Source organism: Bufo bufo, chromosome 4, assembly GCF_905171765.1.
Source record: "Bufo bufo chromosome 4, aBufBuf1.1, whole genome shotgun sequence".
In the NCBI taxonomy this organism is placed as follows: Eukaryota; Metazoa; Chordata; class Amphibia; order Anura; family Bufonidae; genus Bufo; species Bufo bufo.
The window spans coordinates 479,842,001-479,860,730 of record NC_053392.1 but is presented as its reverse complement, the minus strand read 5'-3'; the positions used below and the strand labels follow the sequence as shown (position 1 = coordinate 479,860,730).

The 18,730-nt window shown below is 48.0% G+C and overlaps 1 protein-coding gene across 2 annotated transcripts in view; it reads right to left on the bottom strand.

Annotated features, from left to right (window-relative positions):
* MTHFD1L (methylenetetrahydrofolate dehydrogenase (NADP+ dependent) 1 like) overlaps positions 1-6,573 on the bottom strand; it is a 309,383-nt gene extending 302,810 nt beyond the window's left edge. For both annotated transcript variants that reach the window (XM_040429522.1, XM_040429523.1), the window contains exon 1: positions 6,375-6,573. In XM_040429522.1, the coding sequence (XP_040285456.1) occupies positions 6,375-6,508 (134 nt within the window). In that variant the 5' untranslated portion in view covers positions 6,509-6,573. The remainder of the gene's footprint in view (positions 1-6,374) is intronic.
* Positions 6,574-18,730: the final 12,157 nt, after the last annotated feature.

The window sequence follows — 18,730 nt, the reverse complement described above, 5'->3', positions numbered from 1 at the left end:
ATGGTTGTTCAATAATAAAATTAATCCTCAAAAATACAACTTGCCTAATAATTCTGCACGCCCTGTAATGAAAGGTCCTCTTTAACCCCTTAAGGACACAGCCTTTTTACACCTTAGGACCAGGCCATTTTTTGCAAATCTGACCAGAGTCCCTTTAAGTGCTGATAACTTTAAAACGCTTTGACTTATCCAGGCCGTTCTGAGATTGTTTTTTCGTCACATATTGTACTTCATGACACTGGTAAAATGAAGTCAAAAAAATTATTTTTTTTTGCACCAAAAAATACCTATTTTAACAAAAATTTGGAAAAATTTGCAAATTTCAAAGTATCAGTTTCTCTACTTCTGTAATACATAGTAATACCCCCAAAAATTGTGATGACTTTACATTCCCCATATGTCTACTTCATGTTTGAATTGTTTTGGGAATGATATTTTATTTTTTGGGGATGTTATAAGGCTTAGAAGTTTGGAAGCAAATCTTGAAATTTTTCAGAAATTTACAAAAACTAAATTTTTAGGGACCAGTTCAGGTCTCAAGTCACTTTGCGAGGCTTACATAATAGAAACCACCCAAAAATGACCCCATCTAAGAAACTACACCCCTCAAGGTATTCAAAACTGATTTTGCATACGTTGTTAACCCTTTAGGTGTTGCACAAGAGTTATTGGCAAATGGGGAGGAAATTTGAGAATTTCATTTTTTTGTCTAATTTTTCATTTTAACCCATTTTTTTCCACTAACAAATCAAGGGTTAACAGCCAAACAAGACTGTATCTTTATTGCCCTGACTCTGCCGTTTACAGAAATACCCAATATGTGGCCGTAAACTACTGTACGGCACACAGCAGGGCGTAGAGGGAAAGGTGCGACGTATGGTTTTTGGAAGGCTGATTTTTATGGACTGGTTTTTTGACACCATGTTCCATTTGAAGCCCCCTGATGCACCCCTAGAGTAGAAACTCCCTAAAAGTGACCCCATCTAAGAAACTACACCCCTCAAGGTATTCAAAACTGATTTTACATACATCGTTAACCCTTTAGGTGTTGCACAAGAGTTATTGGCAAATGGCGATGAAATTTGAGAATTTCATTTTTTTGCCTAATTTTCCATTTTAACCCATTTTTTCCACTAACAAAGCAAGGGTTAACAGCCAAACAAGACTGTATCTTTATTGCCCTGACTCTGCTGTTTACAGAAACACCCCATATGTGGCCGTAAACTACTGTACGGCCACACAGCGGGGCGTAGAGTGAAAGGTGCGCCATTTGGTTTTTGGAGGGCTGATTTTGCTGGACTGTTTTTTTACACCATGTCCCATTTGAAGCCCCCCTGATGCACCCCTAGAGCAGAAACTCCATAAAAGTGACCCCATCTAAGAAACTACACCCCTCAAGGTATTCAAAACTGATTTTACAAACTTTGTTAACCCTTTAGGTGTTGCACAAGATTTAATGGAAAATAGAGATACAATTTCAAAATTTCACTTTTTTGGCAGATTTTCCATTTTAATATTTTTTTTCCAGTTACAAAGCAAGGGTTAACAGCCAAACAAAACTCATTATTTATGGCCCTGATTCTGTAGTTTACAGAAACACCCCATATGTGGTCGTAAACTGCTGTACGGGCACACGGCAGGGCGCAGAAGGAAAGGAATGCCATACGGTTTTTGGAAGGCAGATTTTGCTGGACAGTTTTTTTTTTACACCATGTCCCATTTGAAGCCTCCCTGATGCACCCCTAGAGTAGAAACTCCAAAAAAGTGACCCCATTTTGGAAACTACGGGATAGGGTGGCAGTTTTGTTGGTACTAGTTTAGGGTACATATGATTTTTGGTTGCTCTATATTACACTTTTTGTGCGGCAAGGTAACAAGAAATAGATTTTTTGGCACCGTTTTTATTTTTTGTTATTTACAACATTCATCTGACAGGTTAGATCATGTGGTAATTTTATAGAGCAGGTTGTCACGGACGCGGCGATACCTAATATGTATACAATCTTTTTTATTTATGTAAGTTTTACACAATGATTTCATTCTTAAAACAAAAAAAATGTTTTAGTGTCTCCATAGTCTAAGAGCCATCGTTTTTTCAGTTTTTGGGTGATTATCTTAAGTAGGGTCTCATTTTTTGCGGGATGAAATGACGGTTTGATTGGCATCTATTTTGGGGTGCATATGACTTTTTGATTGCTTGCTATTACACTTTTTGTGACGTAAGATGACAAAAAATGGCTTTTTTTACACCGTTTTTATTTTAATTTTTTTACGGTGGTCATCTGAGGGGTTAGATCATGTGATATTTTTATAGAGCCGGTCGATACGGACGCGACGATACCTAATATGTATACTTTTTTTTTTATTTATGTAAGTTTTACACAATGATTTCATTTTTGAAACAAAAAAAATCCTGTTTTAGTGTTTCCATAGTCTAAGAGCTATAGTTTTTTCAGTTTTTGGGCGATTATCTTGGGTAGGGTATGATTTTTGCGGGATGAGATGACGGTTTGATTGGTACTATTTTGGCGTACATGCGACTTTTTTGATCACTTTTATTACCTTTTTTGGGAAGTAAGGTGGGCAAAATTTCAATTTCATCATAGTTTTTTATTTTTTATTTTTATGGCGTTCACCGTTCGGGTAAAGTAACATAACCGTTTTATAGATCAGGTCGTTACGGACGCGGCGATACCAAACATGTGTAGGAAATTTTATTTTTTTCATTTTTAATCAGTGATAAATGTGTTTTTTGATTTTTACTTTTTTTTCACTTTTTTTAACTTTTTTTTTGACCCAGACCCACTTGGTTCTTGAAGATCCAGTGGGTCTGATGTCTGTATAATACAGTACAGTACAATATATATTGTTCTGTACTGTATTTTACTTACACTGAACAGATCTATGCTTTTAGCACAGATCTGTTCAGCACCATGGACAGCAGGATGCCTGAGAGGCGTCCTGTTGCCATGGGAACCTTCCCCGTCTGCTCAGAACTTCGCAGACGGGGAAGGGTGAGCACGGGGCTGCGGGGGGCTCTCTGGGGGCTCTCTCCCTCTCCCATCGGGGGGCTGCAAAGGCACAGCAGCCCCCCGATGGGAGAGGGAGGGAGCTCCCTGCGCTGTTAACCTTTTCTATACAGCGGTCCGTACGGACCGCTGTATGGAAAGGGTTAACGGCTGACATCGCATCGCAGATGTCAGCCGTTTATACCAGGGTGCCAGCAATGTGCTGGCACCCTGGTATACCCACTAGAAGCCAACGATTATACAAGGGGAGGCGGGCGGGGGATCGCGATCCCGCCTGCCGCACCGCCCGCCTCCCGCACCGCCCGCACCGCCCGCAACCCTCCCCCTGCACCTCCCACCGGGCTAAAATCACTCGGGGGGTGCAGGGGGAGGGATACAGATCTATTTTAGGAATACTAAAGTTTCTGATCCCCGCGGTCAGGGACCGCAGGGATCAGAAACTGCAGAAATCGCAGCAAACCGCAGGTCTGAATTGACCTGCGGTTTGCCGCGATCGCCGACATGGGGGGGTCACGGGACCCCCCCCGCGCATTTAGCCTAGGTGCCTGCTCGATGATTTGAGCAGGCACCGGGTTCCGATCACTGCCGGCCGGGCGGCAGTGATCGGAACAACACATGACGTACCGGTACGTCATGTGTCCTTAAGTACCAGGACATCATGACGTACCGGTACGTCATGTGTCCTTAAGAGGTTAAATAAAAAATAAAAATTGAAAAAAAAATTAAGGAAATCACATTGTAGGATTTTGAAAGAATGTATTTGTCTTGCACTGCTGAACATAAGTATTTGAACACCTGAGAAAATCAGGTGTTAATATTTGGTACAGAAGCCTTTGTTTGTAATTACAGAGGCCAAACGTTTCCTGTAGCTCTTGACCAGGTTTGCACACACTGCAACAGGGATTTTGGCCCACTCCTCCACACAGATCTCCTCTAGATCTGTCAGGTTTCGGGGCTGTTGCTGAGCAACACAGAGTTTCAGCTCCCTCCAAAGATGTTCTATTGGATTTAGGTCTGGAGACTGGCTAGGCCACTCCAGAACCTTGATATGCTTCTTACGGAGCCACTCCTTGGTTATCCAGGCTGTGTGCTTCGGGTTGCCGTCATGTTAAAATACGCAGCCACGACTCATCTTCAATGCTCTGACTGAGGGAAGGAGGTTGTTGTTCAAAATTTCACAATAAATGGCCCGATTCATCCTCTCCTTAATACAGTGCAGTCGTCCTGTCCCCTTCACAGAAAAGCACCCCAAAGCATGATGTTACCACCCCCATGCTTCACAGTAGAGAAGTTTAGACCAAAAAGTTCTACCATGACGGCATAGTGTTCTACCAACAGTGACCTTTGAAACTGTGGTCCCAGCCCTCTTCATGTCATTGACCAGCTCCTCCCTTGTAGTTCTGGGTTGATTCCTCACCTTTCTTATCATCAGTGATACCCCACGAGGTTGAGATCTTGCATGGAGCCCCAGTCCGAGGGAGACAGTCGTCTTTAACATCTTCTATTTTCTAACAATTGCTCCAACAGTTGATCTATTTTCACCAAGCTGCTTGGCAATTGCCCCGTAGCCCTTTCCAGCCTTGTGGAGGTCCACAATTTTGTTTCTGGTGTTTTTTTTGACAGCTCTTTAGTCTTGCCCATGGTAGTAGTTGGCGTCTGACTGACTGTGGGGTGGACAGGGGTCTTTAAAGAGCTCAGACAGGTGCTACTAAGTTAGATTAATGAATGGAGTAGAGGTGGACTTTTTAAAGGCACAGTAACAGGTCTTTGAGAGACAGAATTCTTGCTGTTTCTCAGGTGTTCAAATATTTATGTTCAGCCGTGCAAGACAAATAAATTCTTTCAAAATCATACAATGAGATTTCCTGGAATTTTTTTTTTCATTCTGTCTTTCAGAGTGGGAATGTACCTACAATGTGAATTATAATGTATACATGTAACGGGCTTGCTTCGGGAGATGTATACATGTAACGGGCTTGCTTCGGGAGATGTAACCGGCTTGGTATAGCACTGCTACTACTGGATCTTAAATAGTAGGTTAGCCTGCATCTCAGAAAGGCCACTCCCATTTTTCCTGCCCCCTGCTGCACGACCCTCTCAGGTTGACATTGCTGCCTAGACTAGGAGATGTCCTGTGTAGGGAGGGACAGGAAGGTCCTATCCACTGTATGGCTTCTGTATTACTCAGGAGGCTGCAGAGTACTGAAATAGATGCTTCCACCAGGGCTTAGCCTACAATATGAGGCTAAGTTCACACAAACGTGTGTGATCTGTGGCCGTATTGCGGGCCGCAGGTCGCAATACACGGCCACAGTTCCGTGTGAATTCCGCATCACGGATGCGGACCCATTCACTTCAATGGGGCCGCAAATCCGGAATCGCGGAACGGTTGCACGGGACGGGACCCCTCGGAAGCACTACGGAGTGCCTCCGTGGGGTTACGTCCCGTACTTCCGTTCCGCTAAAAGATAGAACATGTCCTATCTTTTAGCGGAACGGCCGGATCGCGGACCCATTAAAGTGAATGGGTCCGCAATCCGAGGCAGCTGACCTACGGCCGGCGATCGTGCATTGCGGCCCGCAGCACAGGCACGGGTCACACACATTCGTGTGAACTCGGCCTGACACTGAGGATCTCCAGTGGATTAAAACGGTTTTCCAAGACTGCAATACTGATGACTTCTCCTCAGGATAAGTCATCAGTATCTGAATGGTGGGGGTCTGACACCCAGGACCCCCCCTATCAGCTGTCTGATAAGGCACTGGCACTCCTGCGAGTGCCAGTTGTGCCCACCATTGTCTAGCGGCTGTGCTTGATATCGCGCTCAGATCCATTCACTTCTTTTTGGCAGAGCTGCTTGTAGGCCTCGTGACAGATGAACGTGTCCTCAAACGGCCTAGGAAAAGCTGGAGAAGGCCTCAGTGCTACTGTCAGCGCTGCCTTCTCAAACAGCAGATCCATGAGGGTCCCAGGTGTCAGACCACCACTGATCAGATACTGATCCAGAGGACAGGTCATCAGTATAAAAATCCTGGAAAGCCCCCTTCACCTATAGACAGACAATGCTGGGATTTGTAGTGCACAGTTGCTGTTACTGCATTTACATTATCAACCATCAGGCAGCAGTTGTACTACAACTCCCACAATCCGAGTCACTGTCAAACAGCCACCCCCACCCACTGTCTGAAGTGGTCACAAAAAGTTATCTGCTTCCCCCCCCCCCCCCCAAGTGGTAGCTTCCTGATGTACACGGGGGCTGCCACAGCGGCCAATCACACGGCTGCTTCCCCCCCCCAGCATGCCAGCTGACACGTGGCCAAGTGCCAGCTCCACCGTGCCCGTACCTGGTGACTGCCCCGTGCAGTTCCTTGGTGCTCCTGCAGCCAGTGGCCGAGAAGTGGCGGGCGGCGGTGCCGGCCAACCTCCAGTCCCAGGGGCTGAGGCTGCGGTAGAGGTGTCGGAGAAGCGGCCAGTGCATGGTGCCAGGCAGGACAGACTGATGTGAAGGTTTGGCGGCAACCCAGAATTTGGCTCTGAACTCGCATCCAGTCCCCGCCCAGAGTGGGCGTGGCTTTTGTGGCAGCGCTGTCTTAAAGGGACACGCCCGCCCTATGTGCTTGGTCCTCTGCTGGGTCTCAGTCACCTCAGCCGCCGCCGCGCTGGAAGGAAGCCCCAAGGTGGCTTATTAACCCCCTAAGGATGCAGCCAGTATTTTACACGTTTGGATGATGCAATAAGCTGGCGTTTCATTAGTATGAAGGGGTTTGTCTGAGATAATATGTTCTGTGATTTTATATATTGCAGTGCATGTCTGCTGCTCCATATAAACTCAGCAAGTATTGTTTTTTGCCCCATTTCACCTAGAACCGGCCCTGTCTATACCAACGGGGGAACAGGGCCCCAATCACACACTTAGGGCTCGTGCACACGACCGTATGTACGGTATTTTGCAGCCCGCAAAAATAAAAAACGGATGACCGTGTTGCATCCGTGTTTTTTTTTTCTTTTCTTGTGGATCCATTGTAACAATGCCTGTCTGCAAAACGGACAAGAATAGGACATGTTTTCTGCGGAACGGACTTTCAAACATACGGAGACTAAATGTTATTTTTTTGCAGACCCATTCAAATAAATGGTTCCGCATAAAAACCGGAACGGACACAGAAAGAAAATACGATTGTGTGCATGAGCCCTTATCCCCCTGTCTAGTAGATAGGTGTTAGGCTAAATTCACACGGCCGTATGTGTTTTGTGGGCCGCAAAACACTGATCCGCAAAAAAATGCAGATCACGTCCTTTTAGCATCTGTATTGCATCCATTATTTTTTTGGGGGCGGATCTATTGTAACAATGCCTATCCTTGTCTGCAAGATGAACAAGAATAGGACATGCTCTATATTTTTTGCGGGTGCCACGGAACGGACATACAGATGCGGATAGCACACAGTGCGCTGTCTGCATTTTTTGCGGACCCATTGAAATGAATGGGTCCTCATCCAATCTGCAAAAAAAATGGAACGACACGGAAACAAAATATGTTCGTGTGCATGTAGCCTTAAGTTGTTGTCTCGGGACTTTTACACTTGCGGCAGAGGATTCCGACAAGCGGTTCCGTCGCCGGAACTCCCTGCTGGATCCAGACGCAAACGGATCCTTTAGTGAGGCGGATCCATCTGACAAATGCATTGCAATACCGGATCCGTCTTTCCTGCTGTCATCCGGAAAAACAGATCCGGTATTTATTTTTTTCTCATTTTTAAAGGTCTGCGCATGCGCAGATCAGGAAACCGGATCTGGCTTTCCGGAACACTTAGTACCGGATCCGGCACTAATTCCTTTCAATGGAAATTAATGCCGGATCCGGCATTCCGGCAAGTGTTCAGGATTTTTGGCCGGCGAGAAAAGTGCAGCATGCTGCGGTATTTTCTCTAGCCAAAAAACGTAAGAGGGACTGAACTGATGCATCCTGAACGGAATGCTCTCCATTCAGAATGCATTAGGATAAAACTAGGACGAAACTCAATACCGGAAAAGAAAAACGCTAGTGTGAAAGTACCATTAGGTGAAAAGTAGCTATGTCACTTAGGGGTTAAGATGCACGTAAGACACCTGAGTAGGGATGAGTGAACCTCTGTTTTCAAGTTCGGCATACAAGGTCCGGGTCATGGTCCGTGGTAGCAGAATCCATAACGGAATTCTTAGATAACCCGAACCTTCTACGCCAAACATGAAAACAGAGGTTCGTTCAACACTACACCCAAGATAAATTCTAAATCTAAGGCCTCATGCACACGACAGTTCTGTTTTTTGCGGTCCGCCGATCCGCTAAAAACGGAAGCCGCCCGTGTGCCTTCCGCAATTTGTGGAACGGAACGGGCGGCCCAATGTAGAAATGCCTATTCTTGTCCGCAAAACGGACAAGAATAGGACATGTTCTATTTTTGTTTGCAGGGCCACGGAACGGTGCAACAGATGCGGACAGCACACGGAGTGCTGTCTGCATCTTTTGCAGCCCCATTGAAGTGAATGGGTCCGCATCCGAGCCGCAAAAAAGGCGGCTCGGATGCGGACCAAAACAACGGTCGTGTGCATGAGGCCTTAATAGGATCTCAAAACCGGAGCAAAACGCTTCCATTTTGTCCCCATGCATTGTCAAAACAGATCAGGATGCCTTCTGTTCCGTTTTGTGACCGGACACAAAATCGCTGCACGCTGCTGTTGTGTGTCTGGTCTGTAAGTCAATGGTGCCGGATCAGTGTTTTTTTTTTTGTCTTTTACATCTGGGGGAAAAAAACGGATGCGGCAACCATTGACTTAGGCTGCTTTCACACTAGTGTTTTTTGCGGATCTGTCATGGATCTGCAAAAACGCTTCCTTTACAATAATACAACCGCATGCATCCGTCATGAACGGATCCAGTTGTATTATGTCTTCTATAGCCATGACGGATCCGTCATGAACACCATTGAAAGTCAATGGTGGACGGATCCGTTTTCTATTGTGTCAGAGAAATTGGATCTGTCCCCATTGACTTACATTGTGTGTCAGGACGGATCCATTTTGCTCCGCACCACATCGCAGACAGAAAAACGCTGCTTGCAGCATTATTGTGTCCGCGATGGGGACACAACCAAAAAGAACGGAAGGCATTTTGGTGCATTCTGCTTCGTTCAGTTCAGTTTTGTCCCCATTGACAATGAATGGGGACAAAACGGAAGCGTTTACTTCCACTTTTGAGATACTATGATGGATCTCAATAGCGGAATTAAAAACGCTGGTGTTAAAGTAGCCTCACAGAAGGCTAGGATTTAAAACTCAACTTTTAATTACTATGAATGGAATATCACTTCATCCCGCTATACAACATATTAGACAAACATGGACCAAACCACCACCAATGACATACAAAAACATTAGGGGGAAGGGCAGGTACAATAACGTTGGGGAGAGTTAACTCTACTCTATCCCTAATTAATGCCTCCACCCACAGGAACACCCTGATGGTGGGTGGCCTGTGGTCCCATGCCTGCCCTGTCTAACCCTTATATTGCCCTACAAAATCCCAACGCGTTTCCCCAATCCTTGGTTCATCATGGGGAAATATGGGGCAAAGAAAAACGTGATAGGTATAAATTAGTCCACATAAAACAGCTATAAAAAAGGTAGTACGTCTTATTGTAAATATCCTAGGCCTTATTGGTGCAATCTATGCGTAGTTTGACCCCGATGTCGGAAAAACCAAACTGATACAGTTATCAATTCACTCGATGATAATCAACACAATAGAGTCAATAAATGTAAATGAGAGATATTGATATGAATCCACATATAGATATGCCTATGAATACACTGGTAGTTAAAGCACATGAGAGGACCATATAAAGATTTCAAAATCTATATTGATAGGATCCTAAGCCAATTTGTAACGTCATTGCCGTCCCACACTAGAGACACTATGGACTTTTTGAGGAAAATAGAGACCCTGCTTTTTTATTCTGATTATATCTTGGCAAGCTTAGATGTGGAATCTCTATATAGCTCCATCCCACATGCTGAGGGCCACCTTCTATTTTTTGAAGACTCGGGGTGTCCAATTCCATAGCCACAACCAATTTGTGGTGGATCTTTTAGAATTTGTGTTAACGCATAATTATTTTCTATTTGATGCGCGCTTCTACCACCAGCTCAGGGGGACCGCTATGGGGAGCCCATGTGTGCCCTCTTATGCAAATATCCTGGGCTGGTGGGAGGATACCTATGTATTTCCAGACAATCCGGTTTGGTGGACAGAGAAGATAGGGTTTTGGCCACGTTTTATCGATGATGTCTTTCTGATATGGAAAGGAAACCTCAGTGAATTGAAGGATTTTGTGAAAATCTTAGATACCAACAATATTGGCCTAGCCTTCACCTATGAATGTGATTACCTTTGATGTGGTGGTGTGACTAAACAAGCTAACAGGCTGGTCACCACAGTATTCAGAAAACCCACGGCCACCAATAGTTTGTTACATTGGTCCAGCTACCATCCTCCGGCCCTCAAGAAGGCCATACCAAAGGGCCAGTACTTGAGGATGAGGCGCAATTGCTCGGACCTGGAGGGATTCCATCAAGAATCAAGTAAACTTTGGGACAGATTTGAAAATAGGGGATACCCTACATCTGTCCTGAGGGAAGCGTTTAAATACGCGAGGGATCAGGACCTTAATGATTTGTTAAAACCTAAGACTAAGGCCAGGGGTCAGGATGACTACATCATCCGCATTATCTCTACCTATGATACAGCAAATAAAAAAATTAGGAATTTTCTTAATGAGTTCTGGCCCATTCTGTGTATGGATCCTGATCTCACTGATGCAATCTCTCCAAGACCTAACATCACCTTCCGTAAAGGGAGGAGCCTACGAGATAGACTTGTGCACAGCCACTACTCCAGCCCCAAACGGGTGGGTACATGGCTTGATCGCAAGCCTCTGGGAATGTTTGCGTTTTGGTAGATGAAGAGCCTGTAATTTTATCTCTAACACAAAAATCTTTATCTGTTCCACTACTGGGCGCAGATATACAATTAATGACTTAATTAGTAAATCCTACAAACTGGAGGTGGAGGGGCTAGGTGGCTTTATTATAATTGTAATCACGGCTACGGAAGAGAGCTAGTACCCTGAAGAACCGGGACCTAACTGAATGATGGTTTGCTACCCTAACTAATTGGCTGGAGGGGTGCCCTTAGCCATGCCGTGGGTAGGCCTATAAGGGGGCATACCCTGAGGAATATGGAAAGAAAAGGGGAGGGAGGGTGGGGCACTGGAAACGCACGCAAGTAAGATGAGGGCGTGCCTCTGTTTTATAGGTGCCTGCGCCCCTCCCACAAATGCAGGCTGACTTTCAGCCTTACCTATTTGTGGTCACGGCTATGGTAGAGAGCTAGTACCCTGAAGAAACAGGACCTAACTGAATGATGGTTTTCTACCCTAACTAAATGGCTGGAGGGGGGCCCTTGGCCATGCCGTGGGTAGGCCTATAAGGGGGCAAAAACAACCAAGTAGAGTAGAGAGTACCTTTATTGAAGCTGAACAACTCACAACGCCAAACTGCGAAAGGCCTTGGATATCTTGGCTGGGGGTTCGGGATATAACGCGCAAAGCATGAGGAGCGCCAGCGGCCCATTTTACGAATAACATGGCCGGGGACATTATGCTTTGAAGCTGCGGATGCCGCCCCAATACGGAATGAGTGCCCTGAAATTGCCTTGGGGTCAAAGCCCAAACCAGAAGCCAGGATACGAATGTGTGAAATGAACTGGGAAGCCGTGATGGCCCTGAGCAAAGGACTGTCCGGGGCGGAGTTTCCCAAAACTGCCAGCAAACTCCTGAGGACTTGAACTGGGCACCATGCATTGAAAGCTTGAAAATACTTCACCTCCACTGGTGGACCCACCTGAGAAGTTTTGGAAGTGAAGATGTGTAGGGAGAAATGGTCGCCGCACCATACCAGCTGACCCCTGCTTAAACCCTTGGTCCTGGCCGAAACGCTGGTAGATTCGCCGGGTCTTAAGAACCCGTAGAAGCTAAGGTACATGGCCGCCTTGATGACTGTGCTGGAATGGAGCACAAAAGGAAGACCATCTAGGGAGGTGGAAAGCTTCCTAAAAAATTCCCCTGACACCGGCTGTCTGCTCGGGATGGCCCCTTCGCTACTCTTCTAAACGCCCCTGAGTGTCGCCCTAACTGCCTGGGACAAGAAAACCGACCTACTCTCTGGATCCTCCAACATGGAAAAATGCTGGACTCCGGCCAAGTATAACTTGATAGTGTTGAAGGACAGTTTGAGGTCAGTATGACAGTAAGCTATGAAGGCTGTGATGTAAGTGGTCCTGTCAGTGTCCTTTCTTGGATGAAGGAGTGTGAAAGTGTTCCAAGCGGTTTTGTAATTCCTGGCCGTGTTAACAGACAGAGACTTCTGCATCAGAGACTTTGCTGAAGAAATGAATGATTTTAATCCATTATTAGAGTTTGATAAATCGGAGGGGGTAGCCCCACCCGGTCTGCCTCCGGCATGATCTGGAAAAAAGTATTGAAATTAAAACGAGTCAAAGCATCTGCGGCGACATTACGTATGCCCTGAATGTGCCTGCATGACACATGGAAATTAAATTGCAACGAGAGCAAAACCAGCCTGCAGACAAGAGACATGATCTGGGGTGACTGTGATCTGCCCTTAGCGATGATATCTACCACTGTCTGGTTGTCGGTGATGAACGCCACGGAAGAATTGGCCCATTGCCTGCCCCAGACTTGGGCCGTCGCCACAATTGGGTAAAACTCCAACAAGGGAGAAGATTTCAATGCGACTCTGGCTGATGAAATCTCTGATGGCCAAGCGCCCGCAAACCACTGATTTCCACAGATTGCACCGAAACCCCCGGAGGCGTCGGCGTCCGAGAAAATCAAGGTGGATGCTGGCCCCAGTTGCGGAACGAACATGGAGACTCCATTCTATTCGGCCAGAAAGTCCCTCCACATGGCCAGGTCGGCCATGGCTTTGGCATCTAAGGTAATGCTTGCTCGGGAGCTGAGTGAAGTAGCTGCAGGTGCCTGGACAAGAAGGCTCTACCTTGGGGCATGACTCTAGTGGCAAAATTTAGCATTCCTAGTAGGGACTGCAACTCTACCTTGACACACGTCCTACTGCCCACCGCCTTTGAGATAGCCTCCTTGATCTTTGTGAGCTTCTCAGCTGGTAACCTGGCCTCCATTTTTACTGTGTCCAAGACTATGCCCAGGAAGGTGATTACCGTGGCGGGGCCTTCTATTTTTGAGGGTGCCACCGGTACATTGAGTTTTGAAAAAAGCTGGAGAAGAGCCTGGAGCTTTCTTGGCTTGCAATCTGGCCTTTCTATTAAAAGAAAATCATCCAGGTAATGGATGACCAGCAGACAGTCGCAGTGGTTGACCAAGATCCAGTGCAAAGCCTGCGCAAACTGGTCGAACAGCCAGGGGCTGCTTTTGGACCCGAAAGTCAGGCGATTTGCAAAGTAGTACTGGTCTTGCCACTTGATCCCATAGAACTTCCAAAGCTGCGGCTGGATGGGCAGCAACTTGAAAGCGTCAGCGATGTCCGCCTTGGCCAGCCATGCCCCCCTGCCTACCTGAAGGATGAGCTGAATGGCCTCGTCTATGGAAGAATAGCACATGGAAAACTCCTCAGAGGGAACTAAGGAATTTAAGCTGGGTATGCTGGAGCCATGAGGTGCAGACAGGTCATAAATCAAACATTTTTTATTGGTGAATTGTTTTGACACAATCCCTATAGGGTTGATTCTCCAGAGGTCAAAGGGAACAACGGAAAATGGACTGATGAGGAACCCCTTCTCTAATTCAGACTTTATTAGAGTCCCCACCGGCTCAGGATCCCTGGTTGCTGACAGGAGGTTGGGACCCTCCCAAGTGGACTGGGGAAGAGCTACTAGACCTGTGTGAAAGCCTGTAGCGAACCCAGAGACCAGAAATTGAACAAACTGCGGGTTGTGGTGGCCCTGCAGAAGGGCTGCCAGTAAATCCAAGTTGACCCCTGTTAGTCAGGATGGCCTGGAGGACCTTTGAGGACAAGCCATTTGAGGGTGAGCCCTGAAACATACGGCACATACGTGAAGGGCCCTACATTTATTATAGTAACAGGCGTTCTGGTTGAAATTGTTACAGACCTGGCTGTTACCCAGGAAAACTATGGGACGCCCCAGCTTATCCGTGGTTGGGCCAGACCGTTGTTGAGACCTGGAGCTACTGGGAAGGGATCTGCCCTGGGATGTGGAGGGTCCTGCATTGGGGCACTAATCCGAGGAGTGGGCAATAGACTGGCAAGAGGCACACGCCGGGGCCTTGAGCCCTGCGAAGTGCCGGCAAAAAAGCTCTATGTCCATGGAAGCCCAGTTTGTTATGTGTTGGCATTGGGCCAGAGCAGCGGCAGCTTTGGCCGAAAACGAGCGGTGGTAGTCATAGAACGCGTGCCCACCGTACTTATGGCCCAAGTCCGTGACTCTGTAAAGGTAAGTGTCCAACTCCTCCCACCTCTCAGGATGGACTGAGCAAAGGACATCCCTGAATAAACTGAACGCCAGGACGAACTCAGTGATGGACAGCTTTTTGTTTAGGCGGGGATCCCTGGCCTTAAGGATGATGGACACGTCGCCGCATGCGATCGTTTTGCTTTCTATTGTGTCATGAGTAGCTATTAGAATGGACGCTAGGTTGACGTCTTTACCCTCTAGGATATCTTTTTTGATGTTGCTGGGGATGAAATGTGAGTGAGCTACTTCAGGCGCGCTTTGGACCCTACCTGGGGGAACGGGCCCTGAAGTGGAGGCTACTGGCAAGGGTGAAGCGGACCGGCTAGATGCCAACCCCTGGTAGGATTCGACTGCCAGGAGCCTAGACTGCACGTCCGAGACTGAGGAGGCACTGTTGTTCATCATAGAATGCAGTTGAGTCAGAGATAGCTGGAGAGTAGACATGGAGACTTGCTCCAAGTCTGGGGCTGCCGGTTCAGCCATCAGAAGTCTATATAATTCTGCCTTTCGGGCGGAAGCAGGGTGTTGGATCCCTCTCTTGTTTAGTTCTGCAATTAACTTAGGAATTGTCCAACTCCTTAGAGATGAGGAGCTGGGCCGCTCGGATGCGGGGGTGTCTGAAATCGATAGGGCCTCCTCAATGTTGGAAGTGTGCGACATACTGCAGCTGCGAGGTGACAAACAGAAAATTAATAGCTGAGCTAGAGGCCCTGTATTTCGGAAGAGACACCCGAGCCGTGAACGGTGGTTGAAGAAGAACTAGTGAGTGGGCGAGTGCCTAGTGCTCTGAAAAACGGGCGCTACTGTGGAGGACCTGGCCAGACTAGAGCGTGAAATGGCGTAAGGAAGCTAAAAAGACGTGGCCACAGACAGGGAGTTTAAGAAAAACAGAAGAAAATGAACACCAAACCTGAAATCGTACCAGAGAAAGAGAATATGGATTTGAGTCTGAAAACATGACAGGCGACAGATATGGTAATTAACAACGTGAACTTGACATGTAACAGGCAACAGAGATGGAAAATAATAAAGCGTGAACCTGAGGCGTAACAGGCAACAGCGAAGAACGTAAGCCTGAAGCGTAGCGGGCCACCAATAAGGTAAATACAAAACGTAAGCCTGAAGCGTAACAGGCAACAGATATGGTGAATGATAAACATAAGCCCAAACGTAACAGGCAACAGACATGGTATTTTATAAACGTAAGGCTGAAGCGTAACAGGCAACAGATAGTAATTAAACGTAAGCCTGACTGAAACGTAACAGGCCACAACATGGTATTGACAGACATGAGCGTGAAGTGTAACAGACAACAAACATGGTGATGTTAAAAAACGTGAGCCTGCAACGTGACAGGTGACAGACATGGTGACTGAAAAGGGAGCCTGAAGCGGCCAGCAATAGAAATGGTAGCTACCAACCCAGGGGAGGCCAACCGTGACTGGCAGTGACCGTCTGACGTGGGACTGAGTGACGGGAATGAGTGTGTGGTGGGAAAAGAAATGTATTTACCGAAACGTCCGCAGATGTAGCAGAGTGGAATAGGCGGCGGTCGGCTCAGACGGAACTGTTAGAGAGAACCTCGGCTGACGGTATGTAGCTAGAACAGTGGAGCACCCAGGGTCTGCAAAACAATTAGTATCGTGAGGGGGGCACGTTAATGTCCAGAGACAGCGCCATTTATTTCCCACCAATGACATAGGGATCCTGCTGTGTCCCTGCACTCTTATGGAATTGTCCTGTTATGCTCTCAGGAACCCGTGTCTACAAACTAAAGCCCTGATGTGAATGCCAAGCGCCAGCTGGACATGGTGTGATATCTAGAGAGTCATTACAATTCAGATACCAGGCTGAAACCAGCCCACGCTGCCATGCCCGGCCAGCCCCGTGAAAACAGCCCCCCGTCGCATCACTGGCTCCGCCCCCCCCCCCCCTCCCCACAAGTGTGTAGGGCAAGAGATGAACCAGCGACGCAACGGGAGCTAGAAGGAAGTGCAGATCGGAGCTGAGAGAGCCGGGCGCGTGACAGCAGGCCGGGACGCCAACCCCGTTGGCGAGGAAACTAAGACACCTCGCGGCGATCCTCAGGCTTGGCGTCCCACGTGACCCCGCTGCGCCGGAAAGCGGAAGCAACGGTGGAGCCCGGCCGGGAGTGGGTGGGTGACCGAGGGTACACTGAGGCCGTGGTAGGGGAACGATGAGTCGGAGGTGGCGCGTACTTACCCGGCAGGTCAGACGAGGACGACGGTGGACGAGAGGGACCCCGACGGGCCCTACTTACCTGAGGAGGTGCGCTGTTGCAGAGGGCGTGACGTTCGTGGTGGGGAACAGGCACCGGAAACGCACGCACGCAAGTAAGATGAGGGCGTGCCTCTGTTTTATAGGTGCCTGCGCCCCTCCCACAAATGCAGGCTGACTTGTCAGCCTTACCTATTTAGTGAATTGTACATGTACCGGGCTTTGTTCTTATAAATGTATTGAGCTCTGATATATCTTGAGCCGGCTTTTTATCTATGGTTACCGGCTTAAATACTGTACATGTATTCAGCGTTTCTATGTACCGGGTATAATTTAGTGCTATCCACTGGCCTTAATCAATATGTGAGGATATTACACAGGGGGAGATTTCATGATCTTTCATCTCTGCCTGTTCACTAGTCTACTACAGCAGCGGTCCCCAACCGCCGGGCCGTGGAGGATTGTTAGCCGGGCCGCGGCGATCAGGGCAGTCTTTAACTCTGTACTAATGAAGCGCTTCCATTAGGGAAGCGCTTCATTAGTACAGAAGGACCAGGGAGCGGTGAAGGATCTGTACTCACCGCTTCCTGGTCCTCGGCTATCGGCTGTGCATGGCTGCGCACAGCGTGAGGTCTCTCACGCTGTGCGCCGCTATACACAGCCAGAGCCGACAGCAGAATGAAGAGGATCGCGATGGTGACCAGGAGCAGGAGAGGTAAGTGTTTTTTTATTTTATTTTATTTGCACTGGGGCCTGATGGCTGACATGAGGGGGGCTTATGGCTGGCCAGAGGGGGGCTGATGGCTGACATGAGGGGGGCTTATGGCTGACATGAGGGGGGCTTATGGCTGACATGAGGGGGGCTTATGGCTGACCTGAGGGGGGCTTATGGCTGGCCAGAGGGGGGCTGATGGCTGACATGGGGCTGACATGAGGGGGGCTTATGGCTGACATGAGGGGGGCTTATGGCTGACATGAGGGGGGCTTATGGCTGACCAGAGGGGGGCTGATGGCTGACATGAGGGGGGCTTATGGCTGACATGAGGGGGGCTTATGGCTGACATGAGGGGGGCTTATGGCTGACATGAGGGGGGCTGATGGCTGACATGAGGGGGGATTATGGCTGACATGAGGGGAGCTTATGGCTGACCAGAGGGGGGCTTATGGCTGACCAGAGGGGGGCTTATGGCTGACCAGAGGGGGGCTTATGGCTGACCAGAGGGGGGCTTATGGCTGACCAGAGGGGGGCTTATGGCTGACATTGGGGGGGTGTTATGGCTGACATTGGGGGGGGGAGGTTATGGCTGACATTGGGGGGGGGGGGGTTATGGCTGACATTGGGGGGGTTATGGCTGACATTGGGGGGGTTATGGCTGACATTGGGGGGGTTATGGCTGACATTGGGGGGTTATGGCTGACATTGGGGGGGGTTATGGCTGACATTGGGGGGGTTATGGCTGACATTGGGGGCTGATAGATGGCTAAAGGTTTGGGGGTTGATCTGAGCCATTTGGGGTCTGATCTGAGGTCTGATTAACATTGGGGGTCTGATCTGAGGTCTGATTAACATTGGGGGTCTGATCTGAGGTCTGATTAACATTGGGGGTCTGATTGCTGGTCTGACCTGAGGTGTAATGAATTTTTTTTTTCTTATTGTTCTCCTCTAAAACCTAGGTGCATCTTATAGGGCGAAAAATACGGTACAGTGCAGCAGAGACCAGTGCAGCAGAGACCATAGTCAGTTTATATAGTCATTATATAGTGTTATATATTTTAATATGCACCTTGTGTTTTGTTATGCGCGTGAATCAGTCAGCCCCGCCCACCCCCTAAGCCCCGCCCAGAACCCCGCCCCCTCCCCAACGCCCCCACCCGGTCCCTGGGAAAATTGTC